The following is an 18471-nucleotide window of genomic DNA, read 5'->3' as shown; positions in this document are numbered from 1 at the left end:
TTAATTAATTAACTCTATATGCATCTGCGTCTAACCAGTTGGAAGGCAAAGAATTCCTTTAATATTTCTTTAAGGTTACCTCTATGTGCATCTTTACAGATGATATCCGCTGAACCCGCTTGTCTTCCATAATGCCAATCTCATCCCAGACATCCTGAAGCGCTGCCAACTTAATGTTCAGCAGATGGATTATAGCCGAGGCCACAACTTCACTGAAATAAAATACACAAATTAAATTCCAAATACTCCTCAACTTCTTAAAGGGATCACAAAAAAAAACTTACTATCTGATCGCAGGTTTTCATCAACCCTCCCAGTTTCTAAAGTGTTTAAGAAGTTACTTCAGACCAGTGGGGTTTAGGAGCCTTTACCCGGTCCTACCAACATCAACTTCACAACAAATAACTGGCCGAGATATAACCACATACTGTAGTTGGAGAGATTTGGGATGTGCTACAGAGTTGGAAATAACACATTGCACGAAAATACAAGTGAAGTACCCACTGCTCTGCACTTAAGTAAACAGAAAACACACACCTCTCTCGGGTCATACTGCAATCGATAAACCGGAGCAAGAGGAAATTTACACCGTTAAAGGGCCGCAGCGGAAACAACTCAAATTTGAATCCAGCAAAACCGGCGCGAAGGCAGGAACGTCGCCGGCGCCGTCCAATCAGGGCAAAGGTCGAGCAGCGAGCCAATCAAACGGGGAGTTCCGGCCGCCGGGGTGATCATGTGACGCCGCGGCAAGTTGTTGAGGGAAGTAATGTTGTGGCTTGCTTTTCAATGATTTTAAGTGATTTAAGGGCGTCTGCTGGATTGTTAGTAACTCGGTTTGGGATCATGTGTAGCAACAAGGAAGAGCGGCCATGAAAGCAGAGGAGCTGTCAAATGGCCAATCGCTAAATTTGCTCTAACAGACACCAAGTGTCTTTTTGGTCTCACCACGACTTTTAAGCTTCTAGTGTTAATTATTTTTGCGTTAATCATGAACCCCAGGATTTCGGTTCTCGTGAGTGCACTGCAGTGCTGTATAATGACTTGTTACTGCTCTACACGCCCAGAACAATATGGACCTCGATATTACTCAGTAGTAGTGGATGCTTCCAAGCCACAAAAAGAACTCAAACATTTCTGGAGGAGTACAGGATTTTGGTAGGTTAATTAATTTTGCTTTGTAAACACTTCAGCATATTTAGACCATCGCCGTGTGAAGGATTTAGAGTGATATTTAAATTCAAAAGGATTTCATGCTCATTGAAGGCCTCATCGTTAGCATGAAAGGCAATAGACCAGCGTGGAAGTGATGCAGGTGAATCTCGCTTCAACTGGAATGACAGTGATAGGTCGCGTTGACCTCACCTGTCACCCCACCAGCATCTGTATCCAACATATCATACTTTGATGTTTCTGCCATCTGCAACGTGATCCATGAGGACCACTCTTCATGGTCCAATCCCATCAACTCCCCCCTCACCACCAAGAGGCACCTAAACAAAATCTTGAAAACACCACTAGCTTCTATCCAGCTGTCATAAGATCTTGAATGCACCTGTCTGCCTACACTGAACATGCTCTCTAACTTCTGTGTACTATTGAGTTACCTTGTACTATATCAGTATATTTTGTTTTGAAATGAATTTTATGAATGTCTTGCAAAATTGTTTTTCACTATATCTTGGTATATGTGGCAATTCAAAAAAAAGCAATTTCAATTGCAATGTAGTCCTCAATTCTATGAGCTCTAATCTCTTTACAGAAATTGTTCTGGTTTGCTTTGGTTACATATCACAGTTTTTTTTTCCATCTACCCTCGTTGCCATTCCATTTTGCTGTTCTAATCCTATCCCTGAACACTATATTCCACACCCTGTATTGATGGGTCTCCTAGTATTTTTTATGTCTTTCCTTTGCTGCCTTGCATTGCACCCCACTCACCTGGCTTCATCTATCATCTAACAGCTTGTACTCCCTACCTTCATATTCTGGCTTCTGCCCCTTTCATTTCCAATCCTGATTTAGGGTCTTGACCCAAAGTGTTTACTGTTTATTTCCCTCTCCAGATCATGCCTGACTTGCTGAGTTCCTCCAGCATTTAGTGTGTGTTGCTCAAGGTTTCCAGTATCTACAGAGCCTCTTGTATCCCAGTGATTTCTTTTCAATTGGCTGGTGTCTGTATTTTTGCAGAACTATGATAAAATATAACTGCATTCATTCTTGGTTCAAATGTTTCACTACTGGCACTCCCCAATTTTTAAATAAAATTTCAAATTACAGTTAAAAGGTCTCTTGAGTGAGTTTGAAAATGTCTGAAACTTCAGCAGTCTTTATTCTGCTATCTCATTTAATGTGAGTGCCTGTTTACTCACAATTAGTACTGGACATTTTTCAACTTCCCATTGACACATGTGTTCAATACCCTGATCCTTTAATGACTATGGGGCTCCAATATGCTCCTATCCATGTAGTGTGCACCTCAGATTTCTTGAGCACAATCCAAGTAGATTAACCAATTGTTTTTTTTAAGGCAACTCTGAAATGTGTATGACCCTCCTTCGAAGGTTCATTTTCTTGTCAAAGTATACATAAAATTGTGTACCGTAGAGAGATTTTTCAGCCCACACTTCTGGTCATGAAGCACGGGCACTAGCAGTCCATTAGGAAGAGAAGAGGCCAAGGAAGCAGATTAGCAGATGTTGTCTCTATAGACTTCATTTGGATATTTGATAAGGTCCCACATGGACCTTCCTATTCAGAAGGTTAAGGCACATCCAAGTGGAGAGCTGGCTAATTGGTTCCAAAATTATTTTGGTGTTGGGAGGTACAGGGTAGTGATGGGAGGATGGTTTTCTCATGAGGAATAATGTACGTTAGGGCTTCATGCTAGGAGCTCTGCTGTTTGTAATATAAACAACTGAGATGTGAATTTGGGAAGTCAGCAGATGATGCAAGGATTAATAATGTAGCTAGCTAGGGACATTGTCTAAGACTACAGCAGGATATAGATCAGTTATAAAATTGGGAGGAACATTGGCAGATGGAATTTAAGTGATGCATGAATAAACTCTTCTCAGGCTTCCAGCCGAGTACAGGTATCGATTTTAACTGACGTTTTGATGACAAACTCTGCCATCTTCCTCAGGGATGATGCCTGGGCATGTCTGGTCCCGTGGTATGTACACTCTGTCGTCCGTCCCTCCTGATCGTTTACTACTCATCCAATCTGGTTTTCGCTCTCCCATCTTGTTTACTTAGAGAGAGACCATCTTTGCTAAAATTCTTTTCCTGTATAATTTTATTTTAATGGCTTCCTTCACCAGATGGTCCCAAAAGCACAGTACAGTAGTTTTGGTGCAGCACAGTAGTTTTCTGCTGTCAAAGTTAACCCTATGGCCATTGCAAATGCAATGTTTTGCTACTACCAGTTTCTCTGGGTAACCCAAACAGATACACCTCTGGTGCTCCTTGATGTGGGTGTCCACTGTGCATCTCCTCTGGCTGAATTACACAGCTCTGCATTCACAGGGACTCATGTAAACAGTAGCCGTCCCGAGTCCCAGATCGTTTTCACCTGCATAAGCTGTGATTTGAGCTTTCTTACGGGTTTATGGGTGGTATTAATCCGCTATTTCTTCCAGATGAACAGCATACATTCAATTTACGAAGAATGGTTACCTCCCGTTCCCATACATTCTAATATGACAAAACCAGACATGGTGCCTATTGGAAACACACTCACATGGAATTGAACCTCAACAATCACAGCCACCATCACGCCTCCAAATGTGGCATTATAAAGGCTCAACATTGCAGCCTTGCTTATATTTGCATTTGTATTCATTACTGCTGGTTCAATCTGCAAGTTTAATCTTTTGGGAATACAGCAGGACTCCAAAGTCCCCTTGCACCTCTGATTTCTGGATTCATTCTGTGTTTAGAAAATAGTCTATGCCTTTATTCCCGGCACTTCTCTGCTAATTTTTCTAATCTGTCCAAGTCCTGCGGACTCCCTGCTTCCTCGACACTACCTGCCCCTCCATTTATTTTTGTGTCCATCTACAAACTTGGCTACAAAGCGATCAATTCTGTCATCTATACTATTAACATATGACATCAAATGTAGGGGACATGACACTGACCCCGAAGGAACACCACTAATCATTGGCAGCCAATCAGAAAAGGCAACTTTTATTCCCACTATTTGCCTTCTGCTACTCAGACTATCTTCTGTCAGCGTTAATATCTTTTCTGCAATACCATAGGATCTTATCTAGCAGCCTCATGTGACCTTTTGAAAATCCAAGTCAACTTCCTTCATGCTCAAAGAATTCCATCAAATTAGTTAGGCAAGATTTCCGTTGAAGGAAACCACATTGACTTTGGCCTATTTTATCACATGCCCCCAAGTATCCCAAAACCTGAATCTTAATAAGACTCCAACCTCTTCCCAGCGAATTGACCTATGATTTCTTCTGTCTCTTAAAGAGTGGAGTTACATTGGCAATTTTCAGTCCTCTGGAACCATTCCATAATCTAGTGATTCTTACAGCATCACTACTAATGCCTACACAATTTCCTCTAACAAAATTCTGGGGCATAGTCCATCTAATCCAGTTGATTTATCTATCTTCAGACTTTTCAGCTTCCCAAGCAACTACATAGTGAATATACTTATTTCTGCCCACTGACACACTTGAATTTCTGGCATGCTACTAGTGTCTTCCACAGTGAAGACTGATGCAAAAACTTATTCAGTTTGTCTGGCATTTTTGTCCCCATTTTCCAGTGGTCCAATGTCCACTTTTGCCTCTCTTACTTTGAAAAAAACTTTTCGATATCCTCTTTTATATTAATATCTAGCATACCTTCATATTTCAGCTTTTCTCTCCTTACTTGTATCAGTATACCAGTGGAATAAAGGGAATTACTGAGGCATGAGAGAGGAGTTTGCCCAGGTGGATTGGAGGAGGATACTGATAGCAGAGCAGAGACAGCTGATGTTTCTGGGTATAGTTCACCAGGCACAGGATAGATATGTCTCGCAGAGGAAATCTGGTTTTCAAATAGTAGGGGTAGGCAACCGTAGCTAACAAAGGAAGTTAAAGACTGCATAAAAGCCAACGAAATTAGCAAAAGTGAGTGGGAAGTTGGATGATTGGGAAGCTTTTAAAATCCAACAAAAGGTAACTAAAAAGCTATCAGAAGGGAGAAGATGAAATATGAGGGCAGACTAGCCAATACTGTAATATAAAACAGGATACCAGGAGTTTTGTCAGTTATATAATGAATAAAAGGGAGGTGAGAGTTGATATTGGACCAGTGGAAAATGATGCTAGTGAGGTAGTAATGGGGGATAAAAGTTGGCAGATAAACTTAATGGAGGGATGAGTGTCATTGCTACTACAAAAGAAACAATGCTAGGCAAGCTCAAAGGTCTTAAGTTGGGTAAGTCACCTGGACTAGGTGGACTAGATCCCAGAGTCCTGAGAGAGCTTACTGAAGAGATAACAGATGCATTGGCTGTGATTTTTCAAGTATCACTTGATTCTGGCATGGTCCCGGACGACTGGAAGACTGCAAATGTCACTTCCACTCTTTAAGAAGGGAGGAGGGCAATAGAAAGGAAATTATAGGCCAGTTAGCCGAACCTCAGTGGTTTGGAAAGTGTTGGAATTTATTATTAAGGATGAGATTTTGGGCACTTGGAGACTAATAATAAAATAAGTCAAAGTCAGCATGCTTTCTGTAAAGGGAAATCTTGCCTGACAAATCTATTGGTGTTCTTCAAAGAAATAATAAGCAAGGAGAGGCAATGGATGTCATTTACTTGGATTTTCAGAAGGCGTTTGATAAGGTACCACACATGAGATTGCTTAACAAGATAAAATCCTGCAGCATTACAGGAAAGTTACAGGCATGGATAGAGGAATGGCTGACAAACAGGAGCGAGTGGGAATAAAGGGGGCCTTTTCTCGTTGGCTGCCAGTGACTAATAGTGTTCCTCAGGGGTCAGTATTGGGACCGCTGCTTTTCACATTGTTTGTCAATTGATGGCTTTGTGGCAAAGTTTGTGAATGATATGAAGATAGGTGGAGGGGAGGGTAGTGCTGAGGAAGCAATGTGATTGCAGCAGGACCTAGACAAATTGGAAGAACGGGCAAAAAAGTGGCAGATGTAATACAGTGTTGGAAAATGTATGATAATACATTTTGATAAAAGGAACAATAGTGCAGACTATTATCTAAATGGGGGAGAAGGTTTAAACATCAGAGGTGCAGAGGGACTTAGGAATCCTCATGCAAGACTCCCAGAAGGTTAATTTACAGATTAAGTCTGTAGTAAAGAAGGCAAATGCAATGTTGGCATTTATTTCAAGGGGAATAGAATATAAAAGAAAGATAATGCTGAGCCTTTATGAGACACTAGTCAGGCTGCACTTGGAGTATTGTCAATAGTTTTGGGCACCTTATCTCAGAAAGGATTTATTGTCATTGGAGAGAGTCCAGAGGAGGTTCAAGAGAATGATTCCAGGAATGAAGGGGTTAACATGAGGAGCACTAGGCAGCTTTGGGCCTGTACTTGCTGGAATTTAGAAGAATATGGGGGGGCAGGGGGAAGGAATCTCTTTGAAACCTGCCGAATGTTGAAAGGACTAGATAGGGTGGATGTGGAGAGGTTGTTTTCTCTAGTGGGAGTATCCAGAACTAGAGGGCACTGCCTCAAAATTGAGGGGTTTCCTTTCAGAACAGAGTTAAGGAGGAATGTTTTTAGCTAGAGAGTAGTAAATCTGTGGAATACTCTGCCACAGACTGCGGTGGAGGCCAAGTCCATGGGTATGTTTAAGGTAGAAGTTGAATATTTCCTGATCGGTCAGAGCATCAAAGGATATGGCGAGAAGATAGATGTATGGGGTTGAGTGGGATCCGGGATCACCCATGATGGAAATGTGGGGCAGACTCGATGGGCTGAATGGCCTAATTCTGCTCCTGTGTCTTATTGTCTTATGCTCTTATTGCTTTTTAAGTTGCTTTAAGGTTTAAAATGTTAACGTTTTGGCTAGCTCTAACAATGCAGGTTACATTGTATATTTGTGACAGATCCCTTTGAGCCCAATTAGCCATTAGCAGTCACAAACAAGAGAAAATCTGCCATTGCTGGAAGTTCAAGCAACACACACAAAATGCTGGAGGAACTCAGCAGGCCAGACAGCATCTATGGAAAAGAGTACAGTCGTCATTTCAGGTTGAGACTCTTCAGCAGGACTGGACTCCGGCCCCAACTCCTCATCGTTTTTTTTCTCCAGTCCTGCTGAAGGGTCTCGACCTGAAATGTCAACTGTACTCTTCTCCATAGATGCTGCCTGGCCTTTTGAGTTCCTCCAGCATTTTGTGTGTGTTACTTAGCCATTACCAGTGTTCAGGCACCATTCATGCCTTATCTCATCTTATTTAAATGTACCAGTGTAACCCACTGTTTCCTTCACCCAGTCATGGGCTTCTTAAATTAATCTACACTATTAAGTTAAATTACTTCCTTTGCAAGCCAGTGCCTCAGGCTACATCCACACTACACCGGATAAATCCATAACCGAAGCTTTTTCTCTTCGTCTTCATTGAAACGGCGTTTTCCTTCCCCGAAAATGGAGATTTTCAGAAATACTCTCCAGGGTGTGTAATTTTGAAAACGCCGCTTGGTCAGAGCAGTGTGGATGGGGTAACCGGAGAAATCTAAAAACGCTGTCATGCTGTGCCAGAACAGATGGTGATGGCAGCACGCTATTTCATTGTTTTCTTGAACGCAGCCTAACAATTTCAGAACAGACAGCAATGAGACTGAAGCCAGAAGAGTTAGAAATGTACTCACCAAATACTTTGACCTATAACTTACTGAATAAATAAGTATACTCACTTTGCCCTGTTTACTGACCTTGCTTGTGTGAAGGTGGTTTACCTATTTATGCAAATACTTTTCTGACAATAGATGTGTAACAGCCTAATGTAACACTGTATGGAAATACAAAATAATACTGATGCAAACATGTTTTATATATTTAACAAGGGGCTTTATTAATGCAACAGAGTTTGTCAGTTTTTCAATGTTTGGCGTCAGTTGGGTCATACTGTCCCAGGTCCCTAGGTCAGTTGCCTCCATACGCTCCAATATTTGTTTTTTTAATTTTAAGTTCTCCTGCACGAGAGCCAACAGCTGTCAGCCGTTTAAGTTTTTCTAGTCTGTAACTAGACAAATGTGCAGCAAGTCTTTCACGACAAGATTTGACACCAAATATGTTGCTTGTTTTCAGTAGATGTGTCCTGCGCATGCGCAGTAGGAGGAGATTTGCCAAAATATCCATTTTAATGTGGACAGAAGTATTTTCAAAAACGCTGAGTGTGGATGCCTATCGTTTTTACGCGAAACCGGTGTTTTCAAAATTATCCGGTCTAGTGTGGATGTAGCCTCAGTCTCACCACTCTGGCTGTCTCCTGGTAATGATCTAATTAATGGCCTTTAGTTATGCTATACCCCTCAAAGGGGAGAGAGACAGAGAGATTTATTACAACGTCAACATCTTTATTGTCACTAATTCCTTTAGATGTTGTAATTTTGAATGATAATGACACTTTTTAGTCCTTTAATTCTGTAATTCTATTCCATGCTTCTTTTAGAATATATTACTCCTTTAAACCTTGCATATATTTCTTATTTGTGTTTGGATTGCTTTGTTCTTTAAAAAAGACGCTTAATGCATTTTAATTGCTTACATTGACTATATTTGCTTATTTTTGTTTTATACATCATCACAGCCCTCCTCTTCCACACAACAGAGCAGACCTGTTTGACTTAAGTAAAGACCAAGAACTGAACCTTGCATATGTTGCCTCAGTACCTCACAATGGTATTGAACAAGTTCGAATCCATTGGCTATTAGAATTAATCTCAATCCGGTAAGTCTGCAAAATTATATACCTTAATGTATTTGCACAAATATGCATTAAAAATTTCCTAAATAATGTAGTACTCGCTTCTTTAGGTATAACATATTATTAATCCAAGGTTATAAAATATTCTTTTGTGTTGGTTACTTTTCCATGAGATGTGATAGGTTTGTTACTGACGCAGATTATTGTGAAAAGCATGAATTTATCCACATTAATACATAGTTGGGTTAGGGAGGTGGTATTGGTGATAAATGAATTATAGGTGTGCAGACTTCTTCTTCAGTGCTCCCTCAGTGTCTGCGATGAAATGTCTGATGGTGACAATATGGAAATATCAGGAAAAGCCTGTCAGGGTGGGTAATTTATCAAATAGATTATACTGTGTTTCTGTTGCATGGCTTGAGAATCTCCATAGCAACCCAAATCTGCTTCCAATAGTCAAAAGCCAAGCAAGCTTCAGTGGGGGTGTTGCAATGATCACGTTTGAGATCCTTTTGTCAGTCCATCTGCTAACCTGTCATATTGGGCATGCGGATATGGTGGCCTGCCCAGCAGATCTAACTGAGATCTAACAACCTATTTAGTCAAGAAAGCACAGCAATGTCCCAACTTCCTGAGGAGATTGAGATGAGAGAGGATCTTCCAACTTCCCCGCCCCCCCCCCCCCCCCCCATTTTTACTACTTTTTATAAGAGTACCGTCAAGAGTGTCCTGATCAGCTGCATCCCTGTCTGGCAAAACCCCCGACCGTAAGCCCCTCCAAAGGACTGCGAGGACTGCTGAGAGGATCATTGGGGTCATTCTTCTACTCATCAGAGAAATCTGTCAGGAGCGCTGCGTATGCAGGGCCCGCAGCATTGTCAATGATATCTTCCACCTGCCCAACAAGCACTTCCACCCTCTAACATTAGACAGGAGGTACTGTATAAGAACTGTTAGGATGGAAACAGCATTCCACCCCCTCCCCCCCCCCCCCCCAGGCCATAAGATTCCTGAACTCCCTGCCAGCATCAGGTTTCATCACACATGAAGCACCAATAGCATCTTACTGTTTATAACTTGTATCATATATGCACCTTATTATTTGTTAATTTATTTTTGGTAATATAACTTTGTATTGTTATGAGTTATATGGACTGTGTTGTGCGCCATGCTCTGGAGAAACATTTTTTTTCATTTGGTGGTGTACGGGTGTACAGCTGAACAACAATAAACTGTATTTGAGCTTGTAACTATTGGGGTTGTTGTCTTGTAGAGGGCACTGACATTAATTTTAATGATCCTTCTATTGAATTTGGAAAATCTTGCTGAGAGCATATGGGCAAAGGATGCATTTGAGCTAGACACCAATATAGAGCTAAGCATTTAAATGAATACCTTTGAAGAATTCCAGTCATCTCCTCTTGGTCTTTGTGTGATAATAGTAGGGGAAAGATGACTGTGGGAATACCTTTGGAGTAAATAAATATTATTACATACCCAGGTTAAATGCCTGGAATTTACTGAGTGGTCGCCATGGCTGACTTATATCAATATCACACACTTACCTGGCTTGTACGTAGAAAGGTAGCTGTGTGTTTCAAGACTGTCACAATGCAAAGAAACACATTATGCAAAATAACCAAGATGTAGAGGTGAGCCTGATCAAGCATTCCAAGAATGAGCATGCACAGAAGTGACTTGTAGTGAGGTAGGTCAGATCTCCAATTTCAGATGAGCTGGTCTTGATGAACCCAGTGTGAGGGGGAGGAGGAATGTCTGTAGCAGACATCAGAAGTATAGCCAAAGATATCAGACATTATTTATTGTTAATATTTTGTTTAAAAGTCAAATGTGAAGTTTGCTTGACAGTGGAAAGTTACAGTTTATGGAATTACCTGGTGTTATATGACCTAACTTGAAACGTATTTAAATAATGCAATTTCTTCCTTCCAATGCATGCAGAACACTGTATATGCTGGAAATGTGAAATAAACGAACTCAAGCCTCATGAAATTGGGTATCATTGGTAATTGTGGAATGCACCTCAGCTTTAGGATGTTAATATTTCCTATACAGTATTTTATAGAATTACTGTGAAACAGCAGGAGGCAGTGTTAGTTTTGGATGAGACTTTAATTATTAAAGAATAGAAGTTCAACTGTATAAAAATAGTCATTAGTGGAATAAATATAACAGAAAAATAGGCAGTATAGTATTTGAATTTTACTATTTATTCATGTTTTACTTTTTGTTGTGTGTAACTTTTCAAAAACTCTTTTTGACAGATAACAAACTTAACTCTAGGAAAGTATTGCTTGTCTTTTTTTCCCTCAATACAAATGCAGAGTTCAACACAGTTAGCTGAAAAGCCCCTCATTGATTTTGCTTTGTTCCTTTCTTATTGAACTAGAACCCAACTTGAAACTGTTTCTTTCTATTTTGCTGCTGCTAACTTTCTCTCACAAATCTGCCCTTGGCCTTTATCAATTTCTCATTTATGTAGTAAAAGCATCATCCTTATCTTCAAGTACCTTTGTACTTTCACTTATCCTCCATCTGTCTCACCACCTATTTTCAACTCTCTGCAGCCTTTTATAGCCGGACAGATCTCTGCATGCCTGCACTTTAAATCTAACTTGGATCTACAGAATTTCTGAAATGTGTTCCTTTCTACCTCTCTTTTAAGATGTTCCGTAAAAACTGACCAAGACTTTGATTTTCTTTCCTAATATGTCTCTTTGTGGTTGAGTCAAATTTCACTTTGATAATGCTCCAATTGACTTTTTTGGGATCTTGTATTATATTAGTGTTTTTTTTTATTGTTGTGAATTAAATTGTAATGGGTATTCCCTTGGATACTTATTTAACTAATTCTAATTTGCTGAACCATTTGAAAATGACTCGTTGAGGGCTATTACTCCAAAATTATGGTCATTAATGCAAACATTCACCCAAGCTTCAAATCCCTTTTTTAGAATTCACAAACCACTCTAAACTTCTTCCTGTGTTCACATCCACCTTGTGCTTCTGTTTCCGCTCGCATCTGATTTATCAATTTTTAGTTATTGTGTTCTTTATATTTATTGCGTTTTTATGCTGCATCGGATCTGGAGTAATGATCATGTCATTTCCCTTTGCACTCGTATTGAAAAATGACATTAAACAATCTTGAATCCTGAATCTGAAAGGTATGGCAGCTGGTCAGTAAATTAGTTATTTAAAAATTGTCCCTAGTGTATAGTAAATACGTGAAGAAAAATTTGTATTGGGTTTAATGGTGGTTGCCATGAACAGGTTAGGCTGAAGACCCTATTTCTGTGCTTTATGACTCTGTCTTCCAGCTGTGTGTCCATATTGAGCTTTATATCAGTATTTTTCAGGATGAATGTTTAAACTGCTGTGCAGAAAATGGGGTATTGTTGTTTAATTTCCACATTTTACAGACAGAATTTTATTAATCAACTTCTAACAATGGTTTAGTCTTCAGAAATTCTTTTAATCATTTTAGGTGTAAGAATTCATTTCTGAAGTTAGAGGTACACGATTTTTCTGTCACAGCCTCACAAAGGCAAACTTCACGAGTGCCCAGAGCTGAAGTTGTCAGATTGCACATTTTCCTATGGAGCATGCATTCCCTTCCAGCTCAGTTTCTTTTTACTGTGCCGTGGAGCATGCAGAAGTAGACTAGAGTCCGGATTGGGGGGCACAGTGGGGCCAGTTGTTGAAGATTGAGGTCTGAATATGATGGTGTTGACGCAAAGTCAGGGTCTGGACTTGGAAGTGACGGATGGAAGTGCTTGTTGGAGACATGGACAGAATGAAATCTTTTAATTGGCCTCAATGGATTGGGTTCTCAACATGTTCCTGAAAATTCCTGAAAATAGCAGAGTTGAGAAGATGTGGAAGCCTAATTTTGAAACTCACCAGCAGGTATCACCATGAAACAATGTGGTCTGATTTTTGGGCAATACTGCTAAGTGCCTGCCAATAATTCATATTATCGGCGAATGGTAACCATAAATAACAAATTTAATTTTTGCACTTGGGTAGTTTAACCTAGACCTGGTTATAGTTGCATTGCAGACTGGAAATAGGTCTTTGTTAAGGAAGTAACATTGCCACAGGACTGAAGTTCAAGGCCACTGTTCTATTCAGATTGATTAAAGCACAAGTTGTCCAGTGTTTTATTTGAATCAAAAATGGACTTTTGTAAATACAATTCTTTAATTCTTAATTTATTAGTTGTATGTTTCAAGTACAGATACGGAATAATTTCTATAATGTATACAGAATTAATACATGCGGCAAATGATATGACTTAAATACAGTTTACAAGATAATATTTTGATGACTTATTTATAATCTCATGATAATATTATAGATAAGTGCAGTTTCAATTATTTAATACATATTGGAATCCATTAACCCTTTTGCCCAAAAGATACCCTTAAGCAGAGGTCACTTCAGTACAACAGCAGGACTGTAAGTAAGCAACAATTTGAATTTTAATTAGAATTATTCTGTTTTGTAGTCTGTTGAAATTTGTTCAGACAACTAATTAGCTTCACTTATGGACACAATTCAAGCTGAAGTCCACAACTGGTGACCAGAATGTTAGAAAGCACAGACTACTTCCGAAATTATTGGTCCATGATATAGTAACAAAGCAATGTTAGAGTAAAATAAAAACAAATGAAACACCAGAATTATAAATAATAAGTCTTAATTTATTTATATTTCAAGTTGATTAGTTCAAGTCACTCATTTTCACGTGCTCAGAATTTTGTCATTAGGGGATATAATCCTCAATCATATATATTTTTAGAAATATTTTCATTAAATCTACCAGATACTGTTGTTTCATAATGCACAGTGTAAGATAGTTGGTTCAAAGAGCTTGGGGAAAGGTATCTTTTCTTTAGCACCAATCCTGATGAAGCTATTCTAGTACTTGATTTTGAATTATGATGCACATATCCACAAATGCTACTTTGCAAAAAAAAAACACCTAATTCAGTGCTTATAAAATTTATGGATAACACTGTGACAAACCACTATCAATTTACTACAAAAGCAGAAAAATAACTTGGACCCAATTGTAATCATGACATTGTTGTTGACATTGTGGTGAGGGCACACAAATGGACTTACAAAGTGATGACTTTTCTCCTGTAAAAGGAGCAAGCCCTCAGTGTTCCATGCTTTAAATTAGCAATACCAGATTAATATCAGCAGTGCCTATCTGTACGATATTGAGAGAACATTTCTATCTAAACTTTTATAGCAGGAAAATAATTATATCCATTGAACACAGTAGTGTATGGCTTGGCACCTTAAGCCAGTGTCAACAGAATTTGAAAGAATTGTGTGCAGTTTAATAATTCTGCTCTGTTCACATAAACTAATTGAACTATTAACATAAGACATTTTAACATAGGGCAAACAATGGTCTTTACTCATGTGGTCACTACTGATAAATTATGTTTAAAAAGTAACATTTTATTCTTCCATTATGAATGTATTTACTCATGCCTATTCTTTAGGTAATTACTTTCATCTTTGTGTAAAAGATTAATTCCACCAAAGACGCCCCCTCCTTTTTTCCTCCCTTGTTCACCAAGGAATACTAACTGTGTCATAAAATTTCATCACCCATATAAATCAGAGTCAAATCAAAATAAGGATTTTTGCAATCTATTTGACCACAATGTGGTAGATTAGCTTTCTGTGCCATATCCAGTGGAATATAACATCAGAACTGATTAAAATTTATTGTGATCCATAGCTTGGAATAACAAGTCCTTTAAAAAGGACACATTTTGCTGTTTCCATAGTGCATGGTCAATACTTGGCAACAGAATGTACTTAGAGAGTGGAATTACCTGACGCAGACCATTGGGCTTCAGCATACTGAACAGCTGCATCCACACTATAGAAAAGCAAAGTGTACATCTCCTTACAGTTTTCTCCAAAGTACTCTCCCCGACTCAGAGAATCAATCACTGAAGGATTGCATCTGGCCAGGAGGATTCTGATACCTATATCATTGTAATCCTGCAGAACCATCTTCATTGTATTAATACCAACAGTATCCAAGAATTGTATGGTGGAACAATCTAGAATAATTGTGTGAAAATTATAATTTTTAGGAATCATTTCCTTGATAACAATAGATTGTTCTTGGTTGATGTTACCACTGAATGTTTTCCCTGCTTTCTTTTTTTCATTTTGTTTGCTTTCTGCCTTTTTCTGTTTTGCAATTTCCAAAGCAGGATTCAGACCAACCTTCTTCATTAGGCTATCTAGGAAGTAATCTTTATTGGCATAGTACAGGGCAGCTTCAAACCGAAAGATTTTTATTTGGGGAACAGATGTGAGATTATTATACTCTGACTGATCTTCATACAGAGTTGAATCCTGCATTCGACCTAACAAAGCTGTCCTGGGTAGTTGGGTGCGAACAATGACGCACAAAATTGAAAATGTTACCCCTGTGAAAAGCCCTAGTTCAGTGCTTATTAAAACTACAGACAACATAGTGACCCACCAGACCACAGTGTCAATTTTGCTCATTTTCCATAACTTTGGCAGGTCACGAAATTTCATGAGAGCGCCCCTTAGACTGACTATAATGATGCTTGCCAGCACACACTTCTGCAAAGAATAGAATACAGGAGCTAAGAAAAGAAGTAACATCAATACCAGCACAGCACTGACAAGACTAGACAGTTGAGTCTGACACCCACTGGAATCTTTAACAAGTGTTTTAACCAAAGTTGCACTGGAAGCGTATGAATGAAAAAATGATTGTATTACATTACAGAATCCAAGAGCGTAAGTCTCTTGATTGGCATGAATTGTGTATCCATGCTTCTTTGCAAACAACTCAGCCAGTGAGATTGTGAAGGCAAAACTGATAATTGCAAGTGTTATAGCGTCAATAGCAACTCTTGGTAAAAGATATAAACTTGGAACTTTAGGAGGTAAGAAACCAGTGGGGATTGGACCAGTGATGCTTGAACCATACAATTCATTTAGATTTACAAAATGAGATATCAATGTAGCTATGACTACAATTGTCAGTTCCATTGGGAAGGGAAACTTAAGCTTATTCTTGTATCTTTCTCCTAATTCCTTGGAGGCAATCAACAAAGGCATGCAAATGGCTGTTGTTATCAAATCACAGAGATTGGTTTTATGAATGTTCTTAAAAATGTTTATCCAAGTTACAACAACGCTACCAGGTCCATGGCTACGTGGTAGTTTTACTCCAATGAGATACTTGACTTGCATTGTTACGATGGTAATTGAGGCACCAGTTGCAAATCCATCAAGCAAGGGCTCAGATAGATACTTGGATACAAATCCAAGGTGGAAAATTGCCATCAGTAACTGGAATAAGAAACAAAGAATGAGAAAAAACACTTAATCATAAATATAAAATCAAATACCTATGCCACCAATAAAAGGATTTTTTTTCCCACATCCATGAAATATCCTTGATGATTTACTGGCATTGTAAGGAATACTTTGATCATTTAAAAGACAATTACACAGTTGCATGGATAGAAAGGTTTGGAGGAATATGCACAAATGCAAGCAAATGGGATTAGCTCAGGTGGACAACTTGGTCAGAATGTACAAACTGGGGCTGAAAACGCCTGTTTTTTTCTGTGCCATAAAGCACCATGAGTCAGCCTGTATCAGTCACACTGTCACTTACTGTAGGGCTATGATAAACAGAAAAACAGAAATAGTATCTCTGCTTGCAAACAGATGTTTGGGCAGAGATCCTGAATTTGCATTGTATCCTTTCTCTGCTCTCCTCTCTCCCCACCCCCCAAACTAACTCCATCTCACTTGTTTCCTTCCCTCTTTTTGATTATCTCACTAACAGATGGTAGGTGTGCAAGATTAAACATCAGTACTTAATCTCCCCCTCACCAATCAACCTGTTGTCCATGGATTTGTCATTAAATTTTGTTCTTCTGAAGTAAAGTTCTCTCTTCATCATGTGGCACTTGCACGCAATGGGATAAACTTGGAACATTTTGGTAGCTCTAGGCTCTTCACTTGTGAAGTGCCTTGGAGTATCAAAAGGAACAGAAAATCTGAAGTTCCTACACAACCCATTATCAGGGGGAACTCTGATATAGTCAGGAGCATAGAAGGCCACATCAGGAGCAATGTAAATCAGATGTACAGTCAAGAAAATAGTGACAAGCTATACACAAGAATATCTGTAAGCTGGACAATGAAAGTTGCAAGCTGTGGACATAGGTAAGTGACCATCACAACCAAAAGATTAGCTCGAAGCTTTTTGTCAATCTTCAAACAAGTTAACAAGAAATAAACAATTCAAGAATATCATCTCTTAATGATGATTGAGCCCAGAATGTAAATATAGAATGCGACAGTTTACAAGCCTCTTCAACCAGAGTGCTGGTGGCTGATCAGTTTTACCTATCATCCCAATGCCTAGTTTTCAGCCAGTTTATTTTGCTGGTTATAAAATTTATATATTTTTAAAACTGGGAAAATGATTGAGTGTTTGGTCAATAACCGATATCCCATCACCATTACTGAATTTGTGCTCCGGATGCAGCTGAACAGTCCAAGTACCACTAATGCTGCTATCCAACAGACACTAGTAAAATCCAGTCCAGCCCTGTTAGTCTTAAGATGTTATCCACGGAAGAATGGAAAGCAATAGGGATATTGTTATCAATCAGTAATTAGACACGACAAAACAATTGTATATGCAAAGTTTAATTATACCTAGATAGCTCTCTTTCATGGCCCATAGCCACACTGTGTTGGATGGCTGAGAAATACTGCCACCAAGCTTCTCAGCTATTGTTCTATTGAGTAATATTGTGGACTTTGGTTAAATGGCCATCGGTTAAACAGGGCAGCTGTTCATTTAGGGCAACTCTTAATGAGCAAGATCTAATTGAGAAAATTGACAGGATTCTGTTTGGTTATTTGGGACTCTGGAGACTATTGCCAAATAATTTGTAATGGGCATCAGTCATGTGGACCATACTTAGAGTGTTCAGTTTTTAAATAGCGTCACTTGTGTGTGTTTGCATTCAAATCAGTCATTTTTGTCACTGATAGTTGGCGAGAAATAAGCAGTAAGACAATTCCGAACTGTTTCACTCTCTGCAGTCTCGAGCATTCAGGCTTGGAGATGCCAGAAATGGTCTTGTGTGAAAATGAAATGATTTCATTACTAGGAACTGAAGAATTTGAAGGTGTTGACAATCATCTTGAAGGTTACAATGAAAATGAAGATTTGGAGAATGCAATCATTGAAAAAGTTATGTGAAGGCAGTCCATTATCTACAGTGGGTGTCTGCACTGGTTTTATTCATTTGCAGTCAATCTAAAGAACATGACAATATACAGTGGATGAATTCCTCCGTCGATAAGTATTACAACCCAATACAGTTTTATAGGATTGTAGTAGTATTGGTAGTGTTCTAATTTGTCTGTATTTCATTTAAATACATAATTTGTTACTCAGTTAAATGGTAGTTGGTCTCTT

General features: G+C 39.0%; 3 protein-coding genes across 10 annotated transcripts in view; 1 reads left to right on the top strand and 2 right to left on the bottom strand.

Annotated features, from left to right (window-relative positions):
* LOC132390830 (protein regulator of cytokinesis 1-like) overlaps positions 1–625 on the bottom strand; it is a 40881-nt gene extending 40256 nt beyond the window's left edge. For all 3 annotated transcript variants that reach the window (XM_059963372.1, XM_059963373.1, XM_059963374.1), the window contains exons 1-2: positions 538–625; positions 80–212 (exon numbers count right to left, since the gene is read on the bottom strand). In XM_059963372.1, coding sequence (XP_059819355.1) covers positions 80–212; positions 538–551 — 147 coding nt within the window. In that variant the 5' untranslated portion in view covers positions 552–625. The remainder of the gene's footprint in view (positions 1–79; positions 213–537) is intronic.
* A 115-nt stretch (positions 626–740) lies between these two features.
* Positions 741–18471, top strand: part of idua (alpha-L-iduronidase) — a 197593-nt gene continuing 179862 nt past the window's right edge. The window contains exons 1-2 of the mRNA XM_059965064.1: positions 741–1155; positions 8805–8945. Of these exons, the coding sequence (XP_059821047.1) occupies positions 989–1155; positions 8805–8945 (308 nt within the window). The 5' untranslated portion in view covers positions 741–988. The remainder of the gene's footprint in view (positions 1156–8804; positions 8946–18471) is intronic.
* Positions 13628–18471, bottom strand: part of slc26a1 (solute carrier family 26 member 1) — a 114088-nt gene continuing 109244 nt past the window's right edge. For all 6 annotated transcript variants that reach the window (XM_059965058.1, XM_059965059.1, XM_059965057.1 and 3 more), the window contains one exon: positions 13628–16313. In XM_059965058.1, coding sequence (XP_059821041.1) covers positions 14787–16313 — 1527 coding nt within the window. In that variant the 3' untranslated portion in view covers positions 13628–14786. The remainder of the gene's footprint in view (positions 16314–18471) is intronic.

Source organism: Hypanus sabinus, chromosome 3, assembly GCF_030144855.1.
Source record: "Hypanus sabinus isolate sHypSab1 chromosome 3, sHypSab1.hap1, whole genome shotgun sequence".
Lineage (NCBI taxonomy): Eukaryota > Metazoa > Chordata > Chondrichthyes > Myliobatiformes > Dasyatidae > Hypanus > Hypanus sabinus.
Note: the sequence above shows the minus strand (reverse complement) of the source record. Positions and strands in the feature narration are given on the sequence as shown.